General features: G+C 42.0%; 1 protein-coding gene across 1 annotated transcript; it reads right to left on the bottom strand.

The window, feature by feature from the left end:
• Window positions 1–6,828: 6,828 nt before the first annotated feature.
• mylipa (myosin regulatory light chain interacting protein a) lies at window positions 6,829–24,397 on the bottom strand. The gene is made up of 7 exons (XM_070921824.1): window positions 24,290–24,397; window positions 22,766–22,956; window positions 13,862–14,047; window positions 11,865–12,062; window positions 11,592–11,756; window positions 10,040–10,469; window positions 6,829–8,796 (listed from the first exon to the last, which is right to left on the bottom strand). The coding sequence occupies exons 1-7, from the start codon at window positions 24,374–24,376 to the stop codon at window positions 8,599–8,601; spliced, it is 1,455 nt and encodes a 484-aa protein (XP_070777925.1). The 5' UTR covers window positions 24,377–24,397; the 3' UTR covers window positions 6,829–8,598.
• Window positions 24,398–27,357: the final 2,960 nt, after the last annotated feature.

Here is a 27,357-nt window from a genome sequence, read left to right on the forward strand (position 1 = left end):
GCACGCGGAGGAGAATCCCCTGAGGAAGGCTGCAGCAGCAGTGGTGGTCGCTGGTCCTAAGCCCCAACCACCAAACCCGAACCTCCAGGCGGCCAGCGTATTTATAGCAAAAGGGGGCCCAGCCCAGCCCCGGCCCCCATGGCTTTATTTGGGCCTGGACTCCCTCCCTCTCTCTCTCTCTCTGTCTCTCTATCCCTCTTCCTCTCTTTCTCCCTCCACTCCTCCAGCGTTCTCTCTCTCTCCCCCCTCTCCTTCAGCAGAGTGGCAGCAGCAGCAGTGGCCAGGCTGCCTGACGCATATACACTCGCACACACACTCTTTTACACACACAGACATGGTGGCACTGCAGTGGGTTTTGTGCTGCAGTGCTAAAGAGCACACCTGCTGTCCAGTTGGGGCATTGCTCCCTAAGACAGAGAGAGAGGGGGAGACAGACGGAGGGAGGATGACAGCAACGAAAAGAGAGAGAGGGAGGGATGTGGAGACTCAGATGACGACACACTAAAATGGAAAAGTAATTTATTAGTTAGTTATTCATGTGGGATGATGTGAAATAGGGAACATAATGCTTTGTCGTTTCTTTGAACATGTGTCTTTATATTTATCTTTCCTTGATCAAGTGTTTCTTTGAAATTGTTAATGCAGCCGTTGATCTGTCTTTTGTTCTGCTTTAGTTGAAGCGCAGCATAAGTTCAGTCAGGAAGACTATCTTCCACTCCTCATCACATCCAGATCTTCAGCCATCCTTCCACCACCACCACCAGTGTCGAGACTCCATCCGGGGGCATCCAATAATACTCACGGCTTCACTGCCCCCCTTAAAATATGATGGCGTCACGATGGGATCTAATCGCCAAAGACTCTTCACATTTCTCATCTTTATTATGCAAGTCTTAATAAAATATTTGTTCACTCTTATGAAGTCTCTCCTGATTGAAATGCCAACTGTGCATCTCAAAGAAAAGAAAGACTTTGGTCTTGAAATACTTTGTGCATCAAAGTTTAACTCTTTGATCCCTTCTGTTCAATTAAGTGTAAAAACGTAACGTATCATATGGTCTATTATTGTATTCTGTATTGTATTAAAGATGCCCTCCACTCAAAAATGTGTTTGCTTATTTTATTTTATTTTTTTTTACTTCACTTGGATGTTTAAGCTTCACTGTGCAGAATGAAGTATGTGCAGAGTTTGACACTGAAGAGGGGAAAAGTTCTCAGTTAGTTAGAACGGGTTAGAACGTACAAGCATGACTTTATAACTAGTTTGGACACCAATCCTGGTCCCATATGTAACTTATACAGTGTGATGTGGAAACTTGAATCCTACAGTGCATACACTGAAAATTGACTTTTCAGTGACATAGGAGACATCTTGTGTCCAGCAGTTAAGCAATATCTAGTATTTTAATGTGTCTTAAAACATGTCTGGAGTAGATCTTTATTAGTATTAATTATCATGAAGTTTTAAAAAGCACTATTATTTAATGTATTATATTAGGCACTTTTAAATGGGCCTAAATTCTATTGTAAAACTTAAAAGTTGTATAAATACAGTACTGTCTAAAACAAGTACACATTACTACAAGATGGTCCTGAAAAGTCATTATGAAGACATAACTTTACATTAGCAGGAGAGCAATTGATTTAGTCCAGAAGAATTAAATAATCTATCAGGTTATGAGCAATTTAAGTGAATATTTTCAAGTTATTTAGTTATTTATTTGATCGAAACTAATTACAATATAAGTTGGTCCATTTGACATTATATGGTATATTTTTCATAGCAGCAGATCAAAGAAAAGCCCCCATAGCATTATATATTGCATGAGCATCAATTTCCCAGCATTTATAACTGTCAGTACAGCGAGAGACCAGTAGATGTCAGCACAGCTGAAGAAAACTGCTGCTAAATAAAGAGCAGAATGAGCGCCAGGGTCAAAACTCTTGTTAAAGTGTTTCCTGGCAACAAGACGTTCCTTTATGATATTTATGTGTCTGTTTGTCACTGCCTTTACAACCCTGTTACATTGTTTCTGACAAGGGTGTCTTTGTATTCAGTCCATGCAGGAAGCAGTTATTCCTGAAAGCATGAAAACTGTGAAAATCAACTTTTTCTACAGACTCTCATTTCCTGCTCTGGAAGCTTGTGACAAAGAATGAAGGTGAATGGGGTTCATTCAGTGTACACTCTGCATTTCAATGTCAATAAAGGAACTAAGTGAAGTAAAAGTAATTCGATTCAAATAATTTGTAACAAATTGACTGAACTGAAACAGTGTCTTGGAGGGAAGCAAATTGATTGATTTCAATTTAAAGTGTGGTCTAACAATAATACATTCTATTTACGGAGTGCTCTACAACAACAAAAAACAGAGCAAAGCTTTAACTGTATATATATTCTTTAATAATACTGTAATCATGATTGGCTCTAGATACACTGAACCTAACCTCATTATATAACTGATGAGATCAGTTGCTATGAACCCACTGCTCTTTAACCCCTTGTGCACGTCACACTGAACTGCATTGATAAGAGGGTGCTGAGTAAGGTCAGCCTTTTACAGCCCTTTATGGCAACAAAACTGATAAGAAAAGAACAGTCTGGCTTTAACTCTGTGCTCTCCATCTGTCCTGTGTCAGATTGTCGGGGTCACAGCTGGAGTCTCAGGTGTTTGCCTGAGTCACAGGCTGAGGGAGGAAGTAGGTGAAAGTGCAACAAGTAGCTATCTATCTTTACTGCTTGTATGGCATGGCCCACTCTGTTTGAACTACCTGTAATGTTTAACTTAATGTCCAGAAACGGCCCTATATATAAGTCATAGGGTCGCTCAGCCCGTGTTATTTAAACACTGTACTCATGCTATACTCATGTCACTCCGTCAGTCCACTACCGCTTTAGTCCAGAATGAAATATCTCAACAACTGTTGGATGAATTGTCATGACATTTTGTGCAGATTCATTGTTCCCAGACAATGAATCCCAATGAATCCTTTGTTGATCCCCTGACTTTTCCAGTAGCTCCAGTAGGTAGAGACCTTCATGTCACTCTCAGGATAAATTGTTGTAACTTTTCATTTTTCCTCTTGCGCCATCATCAGGTCCAAATTTTAATGTGTCCAATACTTTGGCTTATGACCAAAAACATGCAAAACTAATGACGTTCCCGTCAGCCTCACTTGTACTTTGTGTTTAGTGAATTTGCAAATGTTTGCATGCTAACACACTAACCTAACATGGTGTGTACAACCTCATAGAGCTGCTAGCATGGATGCAGACTCTACGTCTTGTTCATGTGCACATATTTTTACAGTATTTATTTGATAAGCACCATGTTCACTACCCATCCATTATGCAATTAAAACATCTTCTAATCGCAAGAAAATGGTATCTAGCATTATAGGTGTTTTCTTGCTGGCTTTTATTTGCTCAGGTTTGCACTTGCAGAGGATAAATACCAAAAACTAATACTTTAACAACTGAATACTCTTTTCTTTACCACTATAATTGTACTTGTTTTCTACAGACTGAAGACTAGATAGTTTGTTTAAGAAACAAGAAGCCCTTTGTGCTATCCTTCAGGATTTTCAAATAAATCATTAAAACAATATTGTTTCTTCATTTTACATTTTAACATTTTAACATTTTTCAGGTGTACACAGAGAACCAAAGGCCTTTGCAATCATTAGCATTACATGCTGTTTACACCCGTCTTAAACTTCCATGAGAACTCGGAGGAATGCACACATGCACACACACACACACACACACACACACAAACACACACATACACGCACACACACAGAGACCAGACTGTCTCACCCTGTATCCAGTAACCAGCTGATGATGCCATCCAGAGGTGGGCTCTGTTTGCCCAGAGGAAACTCAAAACTCAACTCTCAAACACATTCAGAGGAGCTGCGTTTCCCTCAGCAGTGTGTCATTGGGCCGAGCAGATGTGAAAACCACATGGCGGTGGGTGGGCGAAGTCTGTGAGAATCTTTGATGTGCTTTTCCTGGCATGAGTTGAAGTGATAAGAACTTAAAAATTCTATTTGCTTTTCCATCTGAATGGCTCAGGTAATGAGGATGAAGAAGAGTCTCCATCAGAGAATACGCACCGCTTTGTGTTGTGAGGTTTGAAACGATGACTAGAATTTGAATCCAGGGGATGACATCAAGCTAAATGTTCAGCACTTCCTCTTTCTCAGTAGGCGCCTCTTTCTGCATGTGCTACACTTAAACAGATGTAAGTGTAAAAATAATAGTAATACGCTGAAACCCCAGAGAAGTAGGTCAAATGCCATTCTGGGTTAACAAGAAAGCATGGCAAGTCTTCTGAGACACAGTGTGACACGCAGAGGAATGGAACAGACTTGCTTACTTGTAGAGCTATTTCCCTACATGCTCTCTACTCCTTTGTAATATCTTGTCTATTAAAATGAATATTAATATAATGGAACTCTACATGGTTAACCTAATTCTTAAGTATGTTTCTTAAGTCATAAACCAGCTCCTAACCTTAACCATCATGCAGTCAGTGTTGGTCAAGGCACCACATATTTTTTACATCAGTCAGTTCTGTCTGAATTGGTAGAAATTACAAGTAATATTTTGTGGCACACCGAGTCCCAAATTGAACTCTCATTCTTTGTCATTTGGTTCTGACATGCAGAGTTAACACTGGCCAAGTAGCCAGTCATAAATGTGGCAGATGTTTCCTTGAGAGGCGCACAGAAAGTGACAGTCGCTCTCAGCATGCGACCGAGAAGTAATTCAACACTGATGGCAGCAGTGCAGGCCAGTGGGAAAAAGCCAACAGTGCAAAATTGTGGATCTGTTATGACATTAAGAAATATTTCATAAATTCAAACATTTACAACGAGGGGTTTATTTAAGGAAATGGCTGATAGTGCCTGCGTCATCACTCCTTCCAGCTACAAATCATATCCCACCTGAAACACCTTCCTGTGTCTCTCCAACCTGTGATTTTAAGTTGAGTTGTTTCCCATCATTTATATCCACACATAGCACAACCTAGTTTCAGTTGTGAGAACAGTCGCTCCCACCATAGTAAAGTCAGACATTCTACTGATGGAAATGGGTCACAAACCACGCCTCTATCAGGTTTTATTGACTATTGCTCGTGGCTACATGCACACTAGAAAAGGTACATTTGCAAAATAAAGCCAATAAAATAGACATTTAAAGATATATATATATATGGTTTTAAAACAATCACATAATGGTAATGAAAAAGGGTGAATCTGTCCATTAATAACGAAACATTAAAAGGGCTGTAAATGTCCCACATGCCAGTGACATTTTATTGAAACACGATTTCATATAAATATGCAACAGATTAGGCAAATCCAAAATCCACAGTCTTCAATGAAACCACTAAGCCTTTTTAGTTTTCCCTTTCTATTTTTCTCTGGCATTGGCTCTACATGTCACCTCCCACTGCAAAATCCATATTTTGTTGGAAATTTCTCAACAAGAGATTAACGCAGTTGTGTGTGGTGTTAGATACATTTTGGATTAGTTTGACAAAAGGGAACGTTCTCAGATTTGCACATTTCTGAGAGCTTAACATCTCTGCAGTCTTTCCATGTTTTTTTCCCCACTGCTTTCTTTAGCAATATATCATAATACCATAAACTTATCCACCTTTTTTCCTGACATGACGGATGGTTTTCCTGTTTGTGCTTCAACTACATGTCACCAGGTCAAAGCAAAGCGTCAAAGTGCAGAAGCCGTGACATGACCAGTTTGGCCCCCTTTGTGGCTACATGTGCATGCATGTGAATCTGTGTCAGGAATCTCAACAGGACAACGTGTCACTGTTCTGAGGCTGCAGCATGTTTTTCATTTCACTTCACTGTATCTCAAGGTTGAAGTTTAACTTTACAGACAGGTTGTATTCTGTCTGCTGCTGCTTATTGTGTCGTTGTTTTCTGACCTGCAGTGATACTGGAGGTCTGCATGGCTGACTGAGGAGAAATCACAGCACTCTACCTCTCTGCTGTCATCAGTGTCCTTGGAGTTTGTTTAATGGCAGTGATGGCTGAGAGCAAATAAAAAAAAAGAGATAAGAAGAGAAAGGGGAGAGACAGACAGAAGCATTCTCATCCAGAAGTTCATGAAAAGACAGAAGAGTTCAGAGAGAGGGATGAAGTCAGACTAATCAATAGCTGCTGCACTTCATTGTACTTATTTGCTAGACTTTATAACCACAGTCCAGTGGAGCTTGTCATTTCTCATCAACATAGAGAGCCTCTTTGCACCACCGACTGTGCAACTCTCAAATCCCTTTCCTCGTCTGACAATGACAAGTGAGGCATTGACCTTTCAGTGCGCGATACACCTGGGGTGCTGGAGAGGTGAGGACTAAAGTCATGGCAGGTATTCGCTCCCCACAGCAGGTCACAAGAAAAAACCCTTTTTGACCTCTCTTCTCACCATGTTTCATCTGAAACCTCTGAGGCCCCGACTGTTTCAAGACAGCAGGTTTACGGGTTTACCTCGATAACTTTGCAAAGTAAAACCAAGAACAGGTCTCATGGCTGATGTTTACATTTTAATTTGAGAGAATTCCCGATTTTATTATCCATCAGTAAAGCTGCCTATTGGAACAGAGGCCAGATACGAATGTAAAAGTGTCACAAGGGAGATGACTTGTCAGCCCCTCATCATTTGCGAACAATTCAACAAACCAAAGAGCAGTTTTTCCTTTCCTGATATGTCTTATTTGATGGATGTATTGAGTCCGAAATAGGCAAGAGGTATCCAGTATTTCATAAGAAAAAGGCAATGATTTAAGAAAATAGTTCTTTTTCTTTTATCTCTTTAATCATCTGGGGACCACTCAGATTTATTTTCAGACCTTTGGGGGATCCAAGCCTCCAGGTTGGGAACCAATGGTCTAGTGGTGCCCATTGAAATCATTAGTGCACCAACAACATACGTTAAATCCAACACACAGTACAGTCTTGGTCATATACATTTCTAGTCTTACTTGTTCTGAATAGGGTGTCAAGTGACGGATAACACAAAACTGTAACAAACGTCCCACAAATCCAGAGTGTTTGTTTTTTTAAAAACAACTTTATTAATACTTTCTTTTGTTAAAAACAGAATATATAAAAATGATTTAATTCTTTAAGAGTTATTTTACAGAGCATAGTGGCTTTTGCTTCAGAAAACAGAAACAAATCACTACTTGTATAATATGGAAAAATAAAAAGTACTTCCCCTGCAGCGACTTAGCTTAATCGAGTCAGCATTAAAGAAATAAAGTTTTCCTTTTCTTACCAGAAAAACAAAAAAGTCTGTGGAAAGTTTATTATAAACACGGTGTTGCTGCTACATTAAGGCCAAACCCCCCTACAGACGTGAGGAAAACTTCCTTGGTAAAGTGACAGTTTTTTTAAAAATATAGTCTTTGAAATTAAATAAAACTTGAAAATGAAAAGCTTTTCAAAAAGTATTGCACAGACAGATCTCCTAGTACCCTTTAAAAATATCAAAAAGGAAAGAATTTATAGCTGAGGTTTTCAGAGGAAGCAGCTGCTGCTGGACTAATTCCTATGTTTTTTGTATATAGCTGTGGTTTCTGTGTCTGGCAGAAGAGCATTTTGTGCTCTTAATTTCTAACTTTCTGTTGGCATGGAGATAAAAATGTGAAAAGCAGCAGTCTATGAAACTGGGCTTGTTGTTGTGTGTGGCAGTTAATCATCAAGACCCGCTTTGAGTGAAGGAGGTTGTGAGTGTGTCAAGATACTGCATTTCATGTCCATGTCCTGGTCAGCTAAAAGAAGGACCCCATTTAACCCACAGATCACAAGAACAGGACCATGGTGGCCTTTGCGCCTGGTGTGTCTCATTAGTATGCAGTGCTATACCCAGAGCAGTGCTGCTTAGCCTCTAAATACCCCCTAATTGGCATGGAAAACATGGAACCTGAAAAACAAATGAGAAATAAAATATAAAAAAATGCATTCACTCTGTTACACCATAAAACTCTTCTCAAATGAAAAACAGATAAGCTTTAAAATGTCAGGAAGCATTAAAAATAAAAACAAGACCATTATGTACAGTGTTTAGCTTTTCTAAAAAATGGTTCGGGTTCTGGGGCTAGGAGCCTGATATGGAGCAAAGAAAAACGAACAACAGACAAATTCAAAAACAAAAACAAAAGTTTCTATTCTGTATCAGGTCAACTGATGCAATAATTTAAGAACGAATAAGGGCCTAATCTAAAATCAGATTGTGGCAGGGGTAATGATGTTTAAGAAATGCGGCATTTGGACAGAATGACACAACCAACAGCAACAATACTGAGAACCAACCAGACAAACTGACAGTCCAAAGGTAAATAATAACACACACACACACACAAACACACTAGTTGAGGGAGTGGTTTGAATGTGTCGATCTTTGATTATGCTCAGGAGTTTCTATATGTTTGGTAGTTCAGAGTCCAGGCAGGAAACGCAGACGGACGAGAAATGTTCCTTCTTTGTGAAACCTTGATCTGGCTGACACAGCTTCAAAAAAAGTGTTCAAAATGGAGTTTGGTGCGTTTAGTGGAGTTGTCTTTATGTGTGGTAGATCTTGTGGTCGTACTCTGTGGCAGAGCAGCTGTGAGGAGAATCCATTTCTCTGTGAATGGGTGCGGGGATGCTGCTGCTGCGGTGCTGGTGGTTGTCGGTCAGCGTCAGGTTCAGCAGGCTGGTGCAGGTGGGCAGGTAGATGTGCTGCACGTGCTCCACCTCCGACCGACACACAGGACACAGCTGAGGGGAAGAAAAGAGACGGATTAAGCCCCAAGTATGTTTATTTTCTAATAGTGAGCTTGTATGCAGAGTTGACACACTGGTCGGACGTCACTTGTGCTTTGAGCCAAATCTAAAGTGGCCCAACTAATGCATTAAAGTTGTGAACCTTTCAGTGGTCCATTACCCTTTGTCAATATATTTTGGCATGCTTCTCCAGGGAATCTTGGGTGGAATATTTGTTGTTATGAAACATAAATTAAGACCTCATCACACACCCATAGCACATCTCAAACATTTCATGACCACAAGTCATTTTCTTAAAACAAAAACAAAAAAAACAGACCTGAGCAAACTACACCAAGGTAACAAATGTGTCAGTCTTGTAATGTGTGATAAATGCACATGTTGCCAGTAAACATGTGAACCAAGACGTGTTGGCAAAAGAAAGGTGCAAGCTAAGAGAATATATGCAACCACAATCAGACAGTACAGAGAGTCACAGAAACCTGCTCTTTCATCAAATGAGCTGGGGAGACTGCTGCTGTTAAGGCGACTCAAAAGCCACCACTCGGGTCATCTAACCAATATCACTGCTACAAAGAACACTGTGATAAACTTCTTAAAGTAAAAGAAAAGGGATCGCTATGATGTGAAAACTGTTTCCACAATCATGCTGAAAGCAGTTTCTTTCCTTCCTTCTCTTGTCTCTTTCTACTGACTCATTCCCACGTCTATTAGCTGGGTCACGTTTCTTAGTTGAGTTAATTGAAGTGAGATTTGCCTGGCTGCTATAATCCCTTCATAAGACAAACTCACACACACACACCATCTGCTTCCACAAAGATGGGCAACATTTAGCTGATTAAGTGTGGGGACAATCAGGTCAGCAGAGTGTAAGCAAGGCTTTGGACGTTGTTTAAAGGACCATAAAAAGGATGAGAAGTTGGAACTAAAGTATAATTAAAGAGCTTTCGGTATAGCTGGAAACTCAAAGTAGGCTGAGCTGAGCCTTGAGTCAAGGACCAAACAGAAAACAAAGCAAAACTTCTTTGGTTTTCAAGTTCTTGTCGTCTAATTTACTTGTATCAAGTACTACTTTTAACGTAGTGTTGACATCAGCATTTGCAGAATAGCAAATGCCAGCAGTGCTGTCACTTCTTAGCGCATATGACTAAAGAAAATGCTAAACCCACCCCTGCGTCTTTTCTACGGAAGTCTAAGTTTATCAGCCATTTTCATAATGAGTGAAGAAGAGTCTCACCTGGAGCTGATTTGCGCAGGTCTGGCAGCACACCATATGGCCACAGGGGCAGAACGCAGCGTCTATCTCCTCCTCGCAGCACAGCATGCACAACAGAGCCTCCCTGAGCTTCTGCAGCCGCTCCTGCAGGGCTCGGCTCTGCTGGCAGCTGCCGCAGTCCAGCCCCTCATCCTGCTGGTCGTCTCTGCTTGGGGAGCGTGAAGGAGAAGAGCGCTCGCCGCTGCCGGAGCGGGAGCGGGACACCAGGTCCACGACGCCAGAGTTGTAGAGGGCGCGGCGGGCGTGGTCGTACACTTCCTTGGAGGTACGTCGAATGTCAAAAACATACTTCTTGCCCAGGTTGATGTTTTCATTGAGGAAAAGTGAAGCTAGGTGGCCTTTAAAGTCTCTGCTGTACTGCATCATCACTGCATTAGTAACTGTGTCACACCTAGACATGAAAATGAGATAAGACATGATTACAAAAATGATGAGATATGATTACTAATGTCAGCAAACCAAAATTATCTGCAGTAAGACTCACATCTGCTCCCTCACTGCTGTGGAGGGTATGTCTGCTTATTTAATTTCCCCCTACACTGCTTATTTAGGCAACACCTAATGTCCATCCTGTTTGGATACCACGTTCACCACTATGAGAAAAACACTGCACTCGTTTCTGAGCAAGCAGGATGAAGACATGCCTGCAAAAAAAAAAAAAAAAAAATCAAAAAAAAATCTGCAGACTCTGAGCTAAAACCCATCCCTGAAACAAAAAGGACAGGGCTGCCTTTTGTACCTTTGTACTATTGTGACTGAAGGAGAACAATTTCATAGCTCAGCCATTTGAATTGTGCCCACTCACTGCAATTTCAGACACACACAGACACCGTCTGTGGGAAGCAAAAATGCCATCTTTACCCACTGAAGATTGTCCTGTGCAATCTATGTCTCCATCCACACTCATTCGGGTCAAGGACATGTTTTACGTGGCTATGTGTCCCACTTTGCATGCATTTATACCATAAAGAGGGTTAAAAGGGAACAGGAGCACACTGTGGGCGAATGCACACTCTGTAAGCACTGCATGTCAAGTAGAGCAGAACAAGTCAAGTTTACAGAACACATTTTAGGTCAGGCCTTTCCCTGCCTCTCTCATAATCTACCCGTCTTTAGTGAAGGACGGTGAACAATAGACTGGTCTATATCATCAAAACAAGCTGCAGCGGTTAGAAAGATTGTTTTAAAGCAGGTCAGGTTTGTGGATGACTAACATCTGTATCAAAGACTGTTGACAGACAGTTTTCATATTAGAAACACAAACCTCAACAGAGCTTAAAATGTTTTTTAATTGATATCTTTGCTCTGTACACAAGGTGAGCTACAGTCTTTAGTCGCCTTCTCTGACTTGCCTCTAATAATTAAGGCAGTATTGACTTTGTGAAAGAAGTTATTAAAAAAAGGCCTGAATCCACTTCCATTAAAATGCGACTGCACAGCTGTACAGCTTCAGAGTGTGTGTACGTGTGAGTCATTGATCTGGGCTTAAATACTGTATGTCTTTAGCTCTCACCTGTAGAAGGCGTGGGTCTCTGTAATGGCCCGGTACAGTCCACTGGCTGCCCGGTTACTGATCAGCTTGAACAAAAGCACCACACTGTCACTTGTGTCCTTGGTAACTGTCAGGTACACAGTTTTCCCCGACTGGGTGGCAATCTGGATGACTGGATAGCTTACCCTAAGAAGAGACAAAAGGAGAGGAGACATGTTACATATTAAATGTTATTCAAGGCAGACATGTACCGTACCATCACTAGAAGAATACACACAGCTATTTGCAGCATACCTGTTGACTAAGCTAAAGTCCTCCTTGCAAATGGCGATGCCCTCAGGGCCGACTCCTATCGCCAACCGTTGGCCATTTGCATCGCGCACCCAGTGCCACTCCACACCGTAATGCTCCAGAGAGGAGACCAGCTGCAGGGCCTGATACTCCACAGAGGCCTGGCTCGAACCCTCCAGAGCCTTGTGTCTGGATATGATACTGCAGAAGGGAAGAAAAGGCCACCATTTAAGTTTATTTTGCTTTAACACAAATGACAAGATAATCTTATAAATCGAGGAACACCTACTGTGACAGGTGTATTATACAAGCAGGATAAATGCAATGCGGTAGTGTGTTTTTAACTTTCAGAGTTGAACAAACCCTCAGGCAGAGAGCTCTGATGTTAAACTGGTTCTTTTCTGACAACTATACTTGTGAGATCAATGCTTAGGCTAGCTGTGTGGCCACGAGTGGAAGTAACCAATTACATTTCCTCTTGTCAATGTAACAGATCTCTTTTCTCGTTTAATTCTAGTAAGGGTTTGCTGAGGAAGGAGGTTGTATATTTATAATTGATAAATCAATTATAAATGTATGCACAGGCTGCAAATCTATAGAAAAGGAATTTACTGTTCGACATAAGGGCTTTGGGTACACTTTGAGCAAGTCATTTACTTGAGTAACATTTTAAGTAACAGTACTTTTATTTGAGTACAAGATTCTAGTACTCTCGCCCTGCTAATGGCATATAATGATATTGATCCACAGTAGCGAGATCATTCTATGAAATGTATAAAAAGAACTGTTGGGAAATGCTACACCTTGTGAGTGTAGGTGTAGCAGTGATCAGCTGTGCCTGCTAACTCAATACAGAACATGGATAAAAAGTTTAATGAAGCAGGTTTGGCAGATGGCGCTTGATAATGTATAATTTAAGAGTCTCAGCATTTGAGGCACAGCGCCATGTGCAAAACAAATGGTTCCAGTAAGCACTCCAAAGGCTGTAACTACAAAATGGAGACACTGCAGTGAGTCTTGGATAAATGCCCAACAGTTGCAGGTGGGATGGGCATTGCTGTGGAAAGTGTGGCGAGTTGTTTGCATAGTGCAACGGGATCCACGCTTTTGTAAGAGTGAATTTTTGTCACCCTCATCTTGTTTACAGAGAAAACATTCAAGATGTACAGTGGGAGGTTCGGTCAGTGCAAACACATGCTACGTGATCTCCTGGCAGCTGCTGTGTTTGGCCGTTCAGTATTAGCTGTCATACAGCCAACACACACACACACACACACACACACACACACACACACACACACACACACACACACACACACACACACACACACACACACACACACACACACACGGTGTGTGTGTGTGTGTGTGTGTGTGTGTGTGATGTACTCTTATCTGAAGTCTTTCACCTCAGATAGATAAAGTTACTCTGACTGAAAAGAGACACCGCAATTTATAAAATGCTGCAAAATATAAAAGACACCACTGTCAGTTCAAGTCAGTGCAGCAGTTTTGGTACTTTTTGCTTAAGATGGCATTTTGATTTATTAAAATTAATTTCCTTGAACAACAGCTGCCACTTGTATTATATTTAGCTCATTGCCATGACCCATTATTTACTTTTCATCACTCCTACCTCCCTCAGAGATAGTGAGGAGACAGAGCTTCAGGAGAGCTGACACAGAGAAAAGGTCAGCAGGTTTCAAGGATTGGCCAGAGCTGGTTAACATGTATGTATAAGGGTAAATAAAAGTATGTTCAAATCCCAGTTGTCTTGTGTAAACTACCTCAAAACCCCAAAATCATTAGTGATGGCATCAGGTCAGGGTAGGGTTTTTGTTTTTATTTAATTACAGTTAGATGTGAAGAAAAGAAGAAAAAGATTCTGTGCCAGAAGCAAAATAATGAATACCTTTTTCATGCATGTATCTTAGCAGACAAGAATTTCAATTTCCTGCTCTACTTGGAGCCCATGTTGGGTTGCTTAAAGAGTGTTGTACCTGTCGATAGTGGCAGTGCTGGCCTCCTCTCCGCACAGCTCCGAGTACCAGTACTGGGCTGTGTTTTGGTTATAGTCACCAAACTCGGCCTGTGCCAGGAGTGCACTCAGCTCCTCTGCCTGTTCCGAGGCCATCCGTAGGTGACCGTTATGGAGGTCCTCCTTCACATGCATGAAGAAGACGTGTCTGGTGGAGAGAAAGAAAACAGAACAGTGGTCAAATGGGAATTCTTTCAATTGCCAATATGATGTAGTAAATAAGTGTTACCTGAATAAACCCTTTACTTTACATTTATCCAGAAAAAGGACAAATCGTCATCTTTAACATTGTGCACCCCATCATAAACAGTGCCCACTTTCATTGTTCAACCGACTTTCATGTGTAGTCACTGAGGAGCCAGGACAACTGGTGCACACATGGGCCATTGCAGGGCTTGAATTTCAGACAGCAGGTGTTTGTGTGTGTCCAGCAAAAGGAAAAAACAACTGACATTTGTTCAATAGTCACAATGACTCACTTTCTCTTTTTCAATCTCTTCCTCAAAACACACTATGGGAACTTCCTTTATGTGTGAATTCACGAGTGGCTCTAAAAGTGGAAGTAGACAAACTATTACTACTACTACTACTACTGTATCTGCGTGACCGCCACTGTGGGTTATTAAGCTATAAGTCTGAATGTTGAATACAAAATGGGATTTAAAAAGGTGTTACAATGGCCGGCATCCTGTCTGCGTCTCTTGCTCTGCGGCTCAATGTCAAAAATGTGATTCAATAACGTCACACTCGTGCAATATGCCCATTTAAAGACAAACCAAGTTTCCACTAATCTTGTTTTGCCTGAAAGGGGAATTTGTGTTCAAAAATGAGGTGGGTTTATGAAGTGACAGTTCAAAGATTAATGGTGGTCAAAAACAACAATTGTTATTGTTTGGGCTGAACGATTAAATGAGAACACAGAGTTCTGGTGTGGCCAAGGAAAACAGCTAAATTTTAAAAAAAAACATGCCGTGGCAGGTCCTTTCCATTGTTTTGACCAGAAGATGTGAGGAATTTCTTTCCTTCTAGCAGCAGGAGACAAGACGGTAAGAAGGAGCAACACCCTCGGTGACTCAATCCTTAAATCATGAAGGAGGTTGAACTGAAGTAACCTAAACAGATCCTGCATTGAGATGACCTAAGGCGCAGTAACCTTAAGAAGATTGCACAGGCCTGCTTCTGTAACCACTGGCCAGAGGAAAGCTATTCAACTGTTTTTTGTTGTTGACTAGCTGGGATCCTGTTAGTGTGCCTGGTGACTGCATGCAGTGACCCAATGTTAACTCCCTGATCACACGTTATACGCTCTATAGACCCATCTATAGACCCATCTATAGACCATAGACCCTGACAAGAGTTCGAGCAGTAGACAATTCAATTCAAAAAGGAATGGCTGTGAATATTTTGGCCTGATGTGTAGTAGAGTAAAAGCAGACTGCGCCTGAAACCGCTTGTTGTTATTTCTGCTAAAAAAAAAAAAAATCTCCCTTGGGCTACAGTTCTCTTTGAAGCATGATGCAACGAGAGACATTTTTCACTTGTGCAAATCAGGTCACTCTATGACTTGAGGATGTTTGAGAGGGTTTAGAGCGACACTGTGGGGAAGCACTCATCAGCCCTATTAAGTTTATATAAACCCATTGTGTTTTGTTTATGTAGAAGACGCATCTCGCTGAGATGTCTCGTGGGAACTACAGGGGACACGAGAATGAGCTGGAGGTGACGTTTCCTCTGTCCTCTTATGGGACTCTTGAGGGAGCAGCGCACAACTGGTGGCAGAATATGCACACTTGTGTACTGTAACGGCTTCAGTTTGCAATAACAGACACGCCTCATCCAACGAACATTCACGGCGCTTCCAAGGAGTAACAACAGTAGCGAAAAGCAGCTGTGAGGCACACAAACAAAGCCAGTCTACGCCACCCCTGATAAAGCCAGACCATAACAACGAAGCCCCATAGCAGACTAGCCTCAGGCATAACAAACAGTGCTTTGATATGGTGTTAAACATCCCATTCCCTCCAACGCACACACACACAAACACTGCGCTCTATTGTGTCAGGCCCAGCAGGCATCATGTGACGGAGCACTGCTAGTTAGCTACCTGCCTGACGCAAACAATAGGGCTGACTTGACTGGGAGTTTACTACAGGGTGCCGACAAAGGGTTACTGTAGGGCAAGACGCGGAGGTTACTATAGTTCAGGTGGGGATTGGCAAGAGGTTAATTTCGATCACTGTGCCGGTGAGCAAGGCATTTAATATCTTAAAAGCTTCCTTCAGCACGTCTGGGCCTGTTGTTAGTTTGGTGTTGTGATACTGACAGTGTGACTTCTCGTGTTACTTATTCTGAGTTTAACCTCAGCATTGTTTCATTTAACCAACTATCTATGACAATGCAGTCTATGGTATGTATGAGTAAGACATCAGACTCCTGCATTCCCAGTGTTGTGCTGCTGCTGTATATATTTTTAACTTTTATTTTTCACTTAAATATTGTAAATGTGTATATTTTTATTTTCTAATTCTTATTTTTACATTTTGTACATACTTTTATTTCTAAATTTATGCTGCTTTCTAATCTTGAATGGGAGCACCAGTACTGTAAAATTTCCTCCCAGGAATCAATAAAGTATTTCTGATTCTGATTCTGATTGTGGGCACCCACCATCATTTGAAAGAAAACGCCTAGTATAAAGACATACAGTAGAACGGGTTAACAGGCCGTGCAGCAGAGGTAACTACAGTTCACCGCTTCTGCTCGACTTCCCTGAGGCATCAGATATGCACTCTGCCAAACACCACAAAAACATGACTTAAAAAAAAAAAAAAAAAAACGACAACGCACAGCTTCTTCACACGCAGAAGGTAACAATTTCTCCCACTGAGGCCCCTGTGGAGCTACACTGCTACTGTATCTGCTCTGAACACCTGCTTTGCACAGCAATAACGCACTGCATAACTCTTGTTATGATAACAACAAGGGCAGAGGTTTTGTACAGATTGCAAAAAACAGTCTGGATACTCCATCAACTGTTTTAGTTTCAGAAACCAAACTCATACATTTCTATCTATACTTCCTTGGCCTCTACATTAAGTAGATGGCTTCTCAGACAGCTGTCCCAGGATCAGTCTGCTCAGGTGGTGTAGTGCTGCCTCAGCACCTGTCATGGTCCCTCCTAAACTCAGTGCATGGGAGAGACGACAGTCCACAAATCCATCATGGGCACAACCTCTGAGACCTACTGATGTGAAGTGACTGGATATGTCTGTATACTGCTACACACTGAAAAAATAGACGTTATTCCTTTGCAAACCCATCAAGTTTACACAGGCCTGTAACCAAGGTGACAAGACAAGAAACAACAGAATGAATAAATGACTCCCATGCTCAACCAAACAGGCATCCAAGCAGATGATAGGGAGTTCAAGTCGCTGTGACTCTCATGAGAGTGACTTGGACTTAAACTGAATCACAGGACTAGAATCTGTCTTGCTGACTATCAGCAGCTTTACCTGGCCTCTGTATGCTTCCATTTGATTCACCATGTCAAGGACCAACACACATTTACTATTCAGACACCATCATCAGGGTCATCCATGAAGTGTACTCTGAAAGACTGAAGCATCACAGCATTGCCTTGTTCTTTAGACTGGCCCTCGCTTAACACACGAGACCCAGACTGAATGTCAGGAAGTCTGTGCCGAGACAAAAGTCTCCTGGCCTACTTTTACTGTATACACCTCATCATTGTTTTGTCCTTCATAGAGATAACCTATAATCATTGTCTTAAGAAGCTTACTCATTTATAGTCATAATACCCCTGGTAATGCACAGGAGAAAGAAGTGGTTGTGGGGGAAGGAGAGGTCATGTAGGGTGCTGCAGGAATGTTTGAATACTTGATTGCCTGGTTGGACTAATTCAATTAAAGCAGGCCTGAACCCTGAGAAAGAATATTTGAAAATAGGTCACTGGCTACAGAGCTGAGCTAAGGGGCTGAGGATGAGATAATCCAAGTTTTTCAGCTGATTTCTTCTGCTCTGTCTTTGAACCATTCAAAATTTAAAACACTGAAATATCCCAAAATGCAGCGTTTGTGCATTTTAAGCAACTTGATGTTGAACCATTGGGAACTTTTTTATAAAATATATTACAAGTGTATGTACTCTGATGCCAGAGAAAACAAAAAAAGAAAGAACATGCGTACTTTTTCCAAGTAACTGGACACTCATTACCAAGTCAACTAACGTCTCTCCAGTCTGCTGTGCCCATCTATAAAACCATTGTCTCATTTGAATGTTTTCTGCCCCAACCCAGTGTCTATTCCCCCAGTAGGCAGAGTGTCAGCCGCTTCACTACAAAGAAGAACAAAACGTTCCCCACAAACTGAAACCTAACACCTCTGCCTAGAGACTGCACCTCATCCAGCCAATCACCAGTAGAGTTTCAGACCTCATCGTTGGGCTCTAAATGTGGTTTGTAAGCTAGTCAAATAACACACTGCCAGGAGCTGTGTGCTGCGAGGTTACTAGCAGTCAATGAACTATAGTAAACTATGCTAGACATCTTCAAAGGGTGTGGGCTGAATGGAACGTCAAGACACTAAAACACGTATCAACGTTTTTATCATGTAATATACCAGAAAGTTGCCAAACAATCAAAATATAAACATACGCTTTTGCTCTGTGCTTAGTCGAACTGAAAGCTACACAGCAATAAAACAAAGAAGCTGTTTGTATGCTAAATGCATTTGGTTACAGGCTGGTGCTCTGTACTGGATGGTAAAACGGTGATTAAAGCCCAGCATCAAGCCGAAGTTCAGGCGGCAAACAGATATAACAATTCTGTCATTCTTGGGCATGGGCTTATGTTATGACTTCAAACAAGACAAACGAGGACGAGGTTACTCGAGTGCACAACAAACGAAGGAGGAAATAAACTCACAGGAAAAAGTAAAAAGCGACTAAGATGGTGGAGCATGCTGATAAAAAAAACCTGGGTGGTATTTTTGAACATTCGAGGACCCACAGGCATCTTGTGTGATCTTTGGCTTGATCCTCTCCGTAGCCTGCAACAGCGAGCTACATATGATAACTTGTGTGTGTGTGTGTCCTGAATAAATTACCTCAAATTGTTTTTTGTGGAACATTCAGTTGAAGAGGCAGAGCAGGAATTTTGTCTGGAGAGATAATGCTCTTGTCTCAGTTTTCATGGGTGAACTAATGTAAGATATAAAACAGCCATTTTAAATGTTGCAAAAACAAAAGCTGCAGCGTGCAGAATATAAAGTGCAGTCAAGTTAAACCTTTTCCTCGTGCATTGCCCAGTTATGCTCGGGCTGCTGCGAAATGTTGTGCATCCATGCAAAGTCTTGTCTTTTTCTGTAGAGTATTTTCTTAGTTGATTAATTCTACAAACACTACATAGGGTTGGAACCTATCCCACCATGCACTGTGGTACTGACGTTTTAATTTGTAATTATTAAAAAAGACATAATGTTTCCTCCTCAGTTAAAACTCATTTGGCTTCTGGTTTGGATTTAAATTAAAGCTTAACACCAACGAGGTTAATGATCAGGACCGCTGATAAAGCGTGCACTAATAGCTGTGCCCTTTCAGGGTATCCAATGTTTGCCTGATCAGAATGTTAAATACGAGGGCTAATGAAGGGGAAACATTCACATACAGAAATACCCCCTAGCAAGTCGTGCTTAATGATGTAGATAACACAGGCAGTTGTTGAGGCCCTTAGGTCAGTATCCCTTAACCAATAAAAAGTTACTTCCTGAACCCAAGCAGTTGCATCATACCGGTTGATAAATCATGGAAATACAGATGAATGCAAATCAGGTGTTTTATAAGCAACTACGCTTTGGATAAGAAACTGTTGGAAGCATCTTTCAGTGCAAAACTTAACTCCATCTTAAACCACTGGAAGGTTTGAATAGCCTTGCTTCAGTCTTTGTTCAATGCGACACCTTCAGCTGCCCAAAATAGAAGCAGAGAGACGCATTATTCATGTGCAAAAAGTGCCCTATTTGCAAAGCAAGCTGGGAAATACTAGATTTCTAAAAACAAGCCTAGGAGAGATGGGCGAATGAAGAATCTCAAAGCAATGAGATTAAAAGAAAAAAGGGTTTTCAAAAGAAGGCGACACGGCTGCCACAGAATCAAGCTGAACTTAAGCCTTACAACTGAAATAGATATGGCCTGCACTTTGGTTACGTGCATTAGAAAAAAAACCCTACCAAAAGGCTATACAGGTAATGTATTAGTGATTGTAGACCAGACAACTGTACCATTTTTTGGCTTAAATACTATAAAAATGATTGGAGTCTAGATAGTACATTTTCCAGCACGTGTAGGCCCAACAAAAAGAAGAAAATGAATTAACACAAAGTACCCAAAGTCAGCTACATGTGAACATGAACAGTTGAGTGACCTGCTCGGCTTTACGTGGCAGCAGAGTACACAGCAGCTTATATAAGCAGCTCTGTGCAGCACAGGTTATGTAATGAGGCCTACAAGAAGGGCGTAGAAAAAGAGGCCCACCCCTCAGCTCAGCTGCCAGTTGAGTTACCATACAAGCCCTTTTGCTTTGTACAGGACATTTTCTCCAGCTCATATATACTTGCTACTTACTGATCTACTGAAACATGCTGTGTGGTTGAAAAGTGAGTGTGTGTGTCGAGCAGCCAATGTTCACTGACTAACACTGCCTTTGACTGTTTTTGACAGTAAATACAGCAAACATGCTCCATGGCACATGTAAGCATGCAAGTAACAAAAATGTGCAATAGTGGAAGGTTTTCTGTTTGCCACGATGAGTAACGCCTGCAGTCAGGAGAAGCTGTGTGGAGCTTGTGGTAGCCTAAGTAGGTCAAAGGTGACCGCACAAGAAATGAGTGAAATGGGGCCCTACCTGGTCCTCAAAGCACTAATTCACTCAAATTATGAACATATTCCCTCAAAGTCAAGTTACAAAATGAAAAAAAATCCTCTTTAATAAACACCTTTAGTCATGAAGAGAATACATGACAGTCATTCTCAGAAATGCCATGTATAATGTCATGACCATTGGAAATGACGTCCAGCAGTTTCCCAGAGCTGTGTGTTGGTCCCCAAAATGCCACTGTTGTGTACTGTCAACATCTTGCCCTCATCTCTAAAATTGATGCCAGTGTTTGCTCCCCTGCCACTTAAATTACAGTCACATCTGAGCAGATGGATGGCACCAGGGCTGTGCCAAAAATGTAACACATAACTTGACAGCATGTTGGTGTGTACCATGTGCGAGTATTTATTAGCAGCAACCCCACACCCTCTTGCCTGCCATCTCACATCTTTATCTCACCTTTTTTCACAACCCCATGACCCCCACCCGACGCCAGCCATCTGTTGATAACCCCTGCTAATCTAGTGGAGGTCAGAGCGCAGGCAGCCAAGTGTTCTGCCAGCTCCCGCTCTCTCCCCCTGCAGCCTTTCACTTTCTTCTTCAAAAAGGGTTACCAAATATGGGCCAGAGTTTGGTGGTGGGGGGTGCAAGAAAGCAAAGTTTTCTATCACATCTTTATATGTGATAGAGCACACTGAAGGGAGGGGAGAGGGAGTGGGAAACAGCTGAAGGTGGGGCAGTGGGTGAACTGGGGAGCAACTGTGAGCTTACTGGAATGCCAGACAAATCCTGGCCAAGGCAGATACATGTCAGTTTAATGAACAGCTCTAGTGGCATGCTGTGTGTGAGAGTGAGAGGGCAAGAGCAGCGTGGCGGAGCTTAAAAAGACACCAAACAAATTTCCCCTCAAGCCCGCTCTCCCTCCACAACCCTGCCGTATCACAACACTCACAGCACTGCCTGGGGTGAATATAAAATCCACGCTATCACATCAGATACTGTGTGTAATACAAGATTTTTGGATAGGTTCAGAGGGATGCGAATGCACTTGTTATTTATAACTTCAAACGAATACGTGGCTGGATAATACTGAGTCAGGATCTAGACTTGCCAAGGCTTGTTACTTCGTTTAAACTAATCTGGCAGACGGGAGAGATAGTAGGGGGAGATGTGACTCCAACATGTTGGAGCTTTTTTCTGGCTGTTGCGTTTCTAAAATGAAAATATTGCACGTCAGATACACGTGAAATGTATATCCTGATGCTTTCAAAAACTATTACAAAATGAACACCAGCTGTAACAGTGGCTCATAATGATGACTAATTCCTGTGAAAACAAAAACTATGGAGGTAAACACGCTACACTGGCCTGTCACACGGTTTCCAAACAGCATCTGCAAAAATGTCAAATGGAGGGCTGTGCTTTTGTTCAGACATAAATGGCCACAAACAATTGAAACAAAAAAGCACAACAAAAGTTATTTTGAGCTGAATGGAGGCAGTGACAGAGGTCCAGGCAGTCACACAGAGGGTCCCTGGGGGCAGGCACAGAGCAACACATAGCCCCAGAGCTGCTGGATCACATTTCCTGCTTGGTGTGTCACCAGAATGACCTGTAGTAACCCCGGAAGAGCTCAGGGAAGAGGTTATTACAGGGCATTACACTGTACTGCAAACAAAGTGATCAGGTTATGCTCTGGGAACTCGCTAACAATGGCTTTGTTTTTTTCAGCATGCGCTCCTCATTGCAGTCATAAGGAAATAAAAGTACATATTATAATGACAAACACACCAGATTTCTTTTGTTAAGAGAAGATGACAAGCTGATTTGCAGGTACTTGAAAGAGAATGTGTCATACAGGAAGTTGTTAAATATTCTACATCTGTTCATATGCCCATGAAGAAATGTGATGAGTTTCATGAGGCAGATTTGCACACAATGTCTATGCAGCCTGTGAGTTGGTAAACATACCTTGTCTGTTCCTGCAGAATGAGATGGGGCTCCACAAAGAACTTGACACGCAGCCTCAGTCGACAGGGCGTCACATTATCCATCTGCTGGCAGATGCGGTTCCTCAGATTCAGCCACAGGTTCTCTCCTTTGCTGCCTGTGAACTGCAGCCCAAAGTAGTCTACCTCAATTATGCCCAACTTTCTGCAAACCTGGAGAGATGAAAGAAAAACAGGTCACAAAAGTGGATTTTGGACAAATAAATTCAAAAGGGATCCACAAACCAACTGTGTGGGACAACGAGAATATTAAATCATTTATGCAGAGGAGGGTTTACAGTTTTTATAAAACTTGGCTGAGCAGGAAGGTCACATGACATCCAGAGTTGTGACAGCAGGCAAAAATGTCATTGAATAGGACAATCCATAATGGCTTTAGACTCCCAGTGGCAAGAATCAACAGAACCCCGCCCCCGCCCCCCCCCCCCCCCACACACACACACACAGGAATCAATAAAGTTTCACAAGACTTGCAGGGGGCTAAGCACAGAAGAGTGATTTTATTACTTTGTTCATTAGGTTTCTGCTGCTGCCCCAGTGCTGCTCTCACACAGATAAAACCCCATCAATATTCTAAAGCTCGCGATAGGGTGGAAGCAAACTTGGAGGCTCTCCCGGGGTAAAGGGGGCTCATCAAACCCACAATCCCACGCCCCCTGTGCGGCGGCGGCGGCCATGGGGTTATTACATAACTGCTGGTGAACGTCTGCAGGGAGCCCGGAGGCTGAGATAAAACTCATTCATACCCACGGCAAGTTGGGAATGTGCCATGCATATGAAATTGCTTTACATTTTATTAGCGGAAAAACAACTTGAGGCTACAGATGAAAGGAAAAGTTTGCATATTACACTATTTATGTCCATTTTGGGGGTCTAAACAACTCAGACTAAGTTTCAGTTTGAGTGGAGCGCGAGCGCTTAACGCTTGCAAAGGCGGAAGGATGAACTCTAGTAACCCCGACAAAGCCATCTGCCTCTGACTAAGCCATGCAGGTAGAGGTGACCGCCGGCACTTTCAGCCCATGGTATCAAAACTTTCCTGCGTGTGTATCAAGTCATACGTTTCGACTTTTAATCGACATTTTAAGGTTTCATTGTTACAAACAGATGTATGCGTTTCTCTGCACGTTGCGCGCAGCAGAACATTTTGTTTCCGCCGTCTCTACGTGTGCAACAATGAAGCAGATGATGTTTCCAAATGGAGTTCACTATTAATATTAAGTCAATCAAATAAAATAGCGTATTTAAGTATTCCTCGTCGCGCAGAAACTGGGTTCAATTCCTCAATCTTATTTACCAGAATATTTGAGTCGCGACGAGTCGATCAAGATGAAGTTTAGGAAAAGGGACAAATTTAAAGTTTGGCAAGACAACCCGAGCATTGCTGCCCTGCCTGATTGTGACACTGCGTTTAAAAACAGGTAAAAAAAAAAAAAAAAAAGGTATCACAATAGAAAAACGTGATGTGTATTCCACCACAGCCTACCTTATTCAGACAGTCTTCTCCGTTCGCCTTCGCGTCAACTTCCACTTCCATCACCACCGAATCCGGACGAGTAACGTGGCAGAGCATTTTGGCTGTGTGTTCTGTATATCTTTGGTGTGCCACCCTTTAAAATAATAAAAACAATTCTCCAGCCCTCGAAAACCCCTACATCAAGCCTTCGTCACTTTCTAAGCCCTTCCACTCCGTGTGACGGCTCTGTAGCCACCAGCTGTGGGCTATATCAATGAAACGCCATGCACGGCGCCGCCTACTCACAGCTTGTCCAATAAGGGCCAGTTTGTCATTATCGCTGCAAAATCTTAACCAATTGTAAGTCGCGTTACATCCGCACGCTGCTCTGGTCGAGCTCACCCCCCGTGCCTGGAAGTGTGAGGAGTCCACTGCGCCCTCATCTGGCTCGCCTGTTGCAGGGACCCGAAGTGGCTTTCAACTAACCTGCTCCTAATGAATTAGACATTTCAGCGAACTTCAGCAGACCTCGGGGTGAGTTTAATGGCTTGTATACGGTTCCCCCCTCGGTTTTGTGTGAATAATGTATGGCAATGCAGTCCAGAAATAGCTGAGATAACGGAAAACATTCCGTCTTGCTAGTGTGGAGATGCTGTCCACAACTTTTATGATTTTTTCATGATGGCGGCCCTGTTGTGTCTCCATCTCAGTTCCACCTTCTCCATAGTTTTCCTGCTTGTGTAACACTTAGACCAACGTATTGACTTATCCTGTTTTGTCCCTGAACCGAACACACGTTTGCTAAAATGCCAGTGTACACTGTTTAATTGAAGCTACACCTCATCAAGGTGAGGAACAAAGACAAAAGTGACCCCCCTGTCTTCAGTGCTGATATGAAGTGTCATCAAATCATACTGAGATCACTGTGATGGAAGTTGTTTGGCATCATCACACTTTCACACACTGACCTTTTTTATTTAAAATATTTTCACCCAGAAATATTGTTTTGGTTGAAGCGTTTTCTCCACTGACTCATAGAGAGCCATTAAATAATTAAATGTTAATTCATCTTCATCTCTTCCACAATACACACTCTTTTTATGATACATTATTCAGCAGTATTGTCATTTCCACGGTGGGAGACAACCGAGGCCAGAAGACTCTGCAGAAAACTGCAGCCGCACACTCATACTTACACTAGGGAGGCATGGTGTTAAGCCAAGCCCTGTGTTTGTCTGCCAGGGGACATTTTAGAGTAGAGGCAGTGTGCCTCTACATATTTTTGTACTCTCCCACCACTGCATTCCTGATGTAGCATCTGTGACTCAGATACGACAGGACCCAGAAGGAGCTCCTAAACGCAATCACTTCATCGTTCAGTTATTGTATTGAAGCAATTACTTAGAATGAGTGTGAAATTAGATTCAAATTTACATGCTGCATGTGTGAAGATGCATTCTGTGTCTATTTGTTTCTGTGTCTCTTTTATCTGTTCAAGATAAAACGAAGGCTGATAAGAGCTATAAAAATGGACTGACGCACTTTGAGTCAAATGAAGTCATTTACAGGCAGCCTTGTTTTTGTCTATAATAGTAAAAGGTTGGTGTTTGTTAAAATTGAGCAGATTCTTATCCTGACCTTGCATTCAATCATTCATTCATTCATTCATTCATTCATTCATGTATCACATCCAAATCTCAAAAAACATCAATGATTGGTAAACCAAGCTTTGGTTAATGATCTTGCCATTTTAGTGAGCCCCAGCAACTTTACTGTGGCCTCATTCCCACAAAGCAAGGTGTGACATGTTTATCACTGAACTGGTTCAGAGAGTGACTGCACATTAATGGGCCACACCGTGTTTACTGTGAAATATGGATGAAGATGCATGGCAAACATTTTCATCAAGATTTGAGGGCATGCACTCTGTACCATAAGGTTTTATGGCTTTAGACTTATTTGGTCATCGTGTAACAGCGGTTTGCATCTGGATCACTAGTATCAGTGTGTGAAATATATCTGCTCAGGAGGTATTCTCATATCTGCTGCTGATATGGGATAATTCCAGTGACTTTCTCTCAGTCTCAATGACATGCAGCCCCCTACGCTCAAAAATGGACTCGACAGATTTTATCAGCTGCAACGCGCGCGCGTGTGTGTTTGTGTGTGTGTGTGTGTGTGTGTGTCTTTCTGTGTGTGATATGGGCAACCAGTTTAGAGTTGGACGTGGCTAGTGTCCTTTTGCCCCGAGGTGATGCAAGAAGGTGTACAGTGAGTGAACAGAGAGACGTGCAGTCTGAGCAGCCATCATAACCATAAATGGAAAAGCAAGGAAGATAGCGAGTGACCCAACGTCCACTGTCGACATGGGACTGGAGATACTCACTGCGCAGGCACACACATACACGTACACTCATGTACTCCACTGCTAGACATGGAGCACCTGCAGCCAGTAGGAGTCTGTTTCTGGTTTTGTCTTTCTGACTTTCTCTCTCTCTTTCTGTCTCTCACAGCCCTCCAAAATACAACAACAGACACACATGCAGAAGTAAATAGATAAAGAAATACATTAACGATTCTCCGTGATGCACCTGCAGTGGTCACTATATTTAGTGTATTTTGCAGTATTTATATTTTATTTGCTATACTATCCTCCATATTTATATTATTGTTTGTGCACACTAACAGATAATAGATACTCACATCCAGTTCTTACAAATGTAGGTATCCCTACATTTCCCTTGGTGCACCCTTACACTTTAAGACGAAGAGCAACAGACATTATTTTTATAAAAGTAAAAAAAAAAATTTAATCGAATACCAAATACAACAATAAATGCAAGAAGAACTAGAGTAAGATGAATGGGGACAAACAAAAAAAACAACATTTATCTATTAAGACTCCCCTTTTGCATTTTGCACAATCAGGTCAATCTTTTGGGGTAGGGCATCTTTTTTTACCATCTGTGGTCTCGCACAAACACAGACCATTTGCAGACTCCTGGTTCGCGGCTAGGTATGACATCATGCAATGTGACATCACTTCCCTCTGAGGCAAGTCACCGCTCACTCGACTGGAGCGTGAACACATAGCCATG

The sequence above is a fragment of the Enoplosus armatus genome, chromosome 16, assembly GCF_043641665.1.
Source record: "Enoplosus armatus isolate fEnoArm2 chromosome 16, fEnoArm2.hap1, whole genome shotgun sequence".
Lineage (NCBI taxonomy): Eukaryota > Metazoa > Chordata > Actinopteri > Centrarchiformes > Enoplosidae > Enoplosus > Enoplosus armatus.

Excerpts from the sequence above, each read along its gene's own strand:
- mylipa (XM_070921824.1), bottom strand. The coding sequence starts at position 24,376 with ATGCTCTGCCACGTTACTCGTCCGGATTCGGTGGTGATGGAAGTGGAA. Across the intron at positions 14,048-22,765 it reads ATTCTGCAGGAACAGACAAG|ACACGTCTTCTTCATGCATG; the intron begins GTATGTTTACCA and ends TCTCTCCACCAG. Across the intron at positions 11,757-11,864 it reads GACTTTAGCTTAGTCAACAG|GGTAAGCTATCCAGTCATCC; the intron begins GTATGCTGCAAA and ends GTCTCTTCTTAG.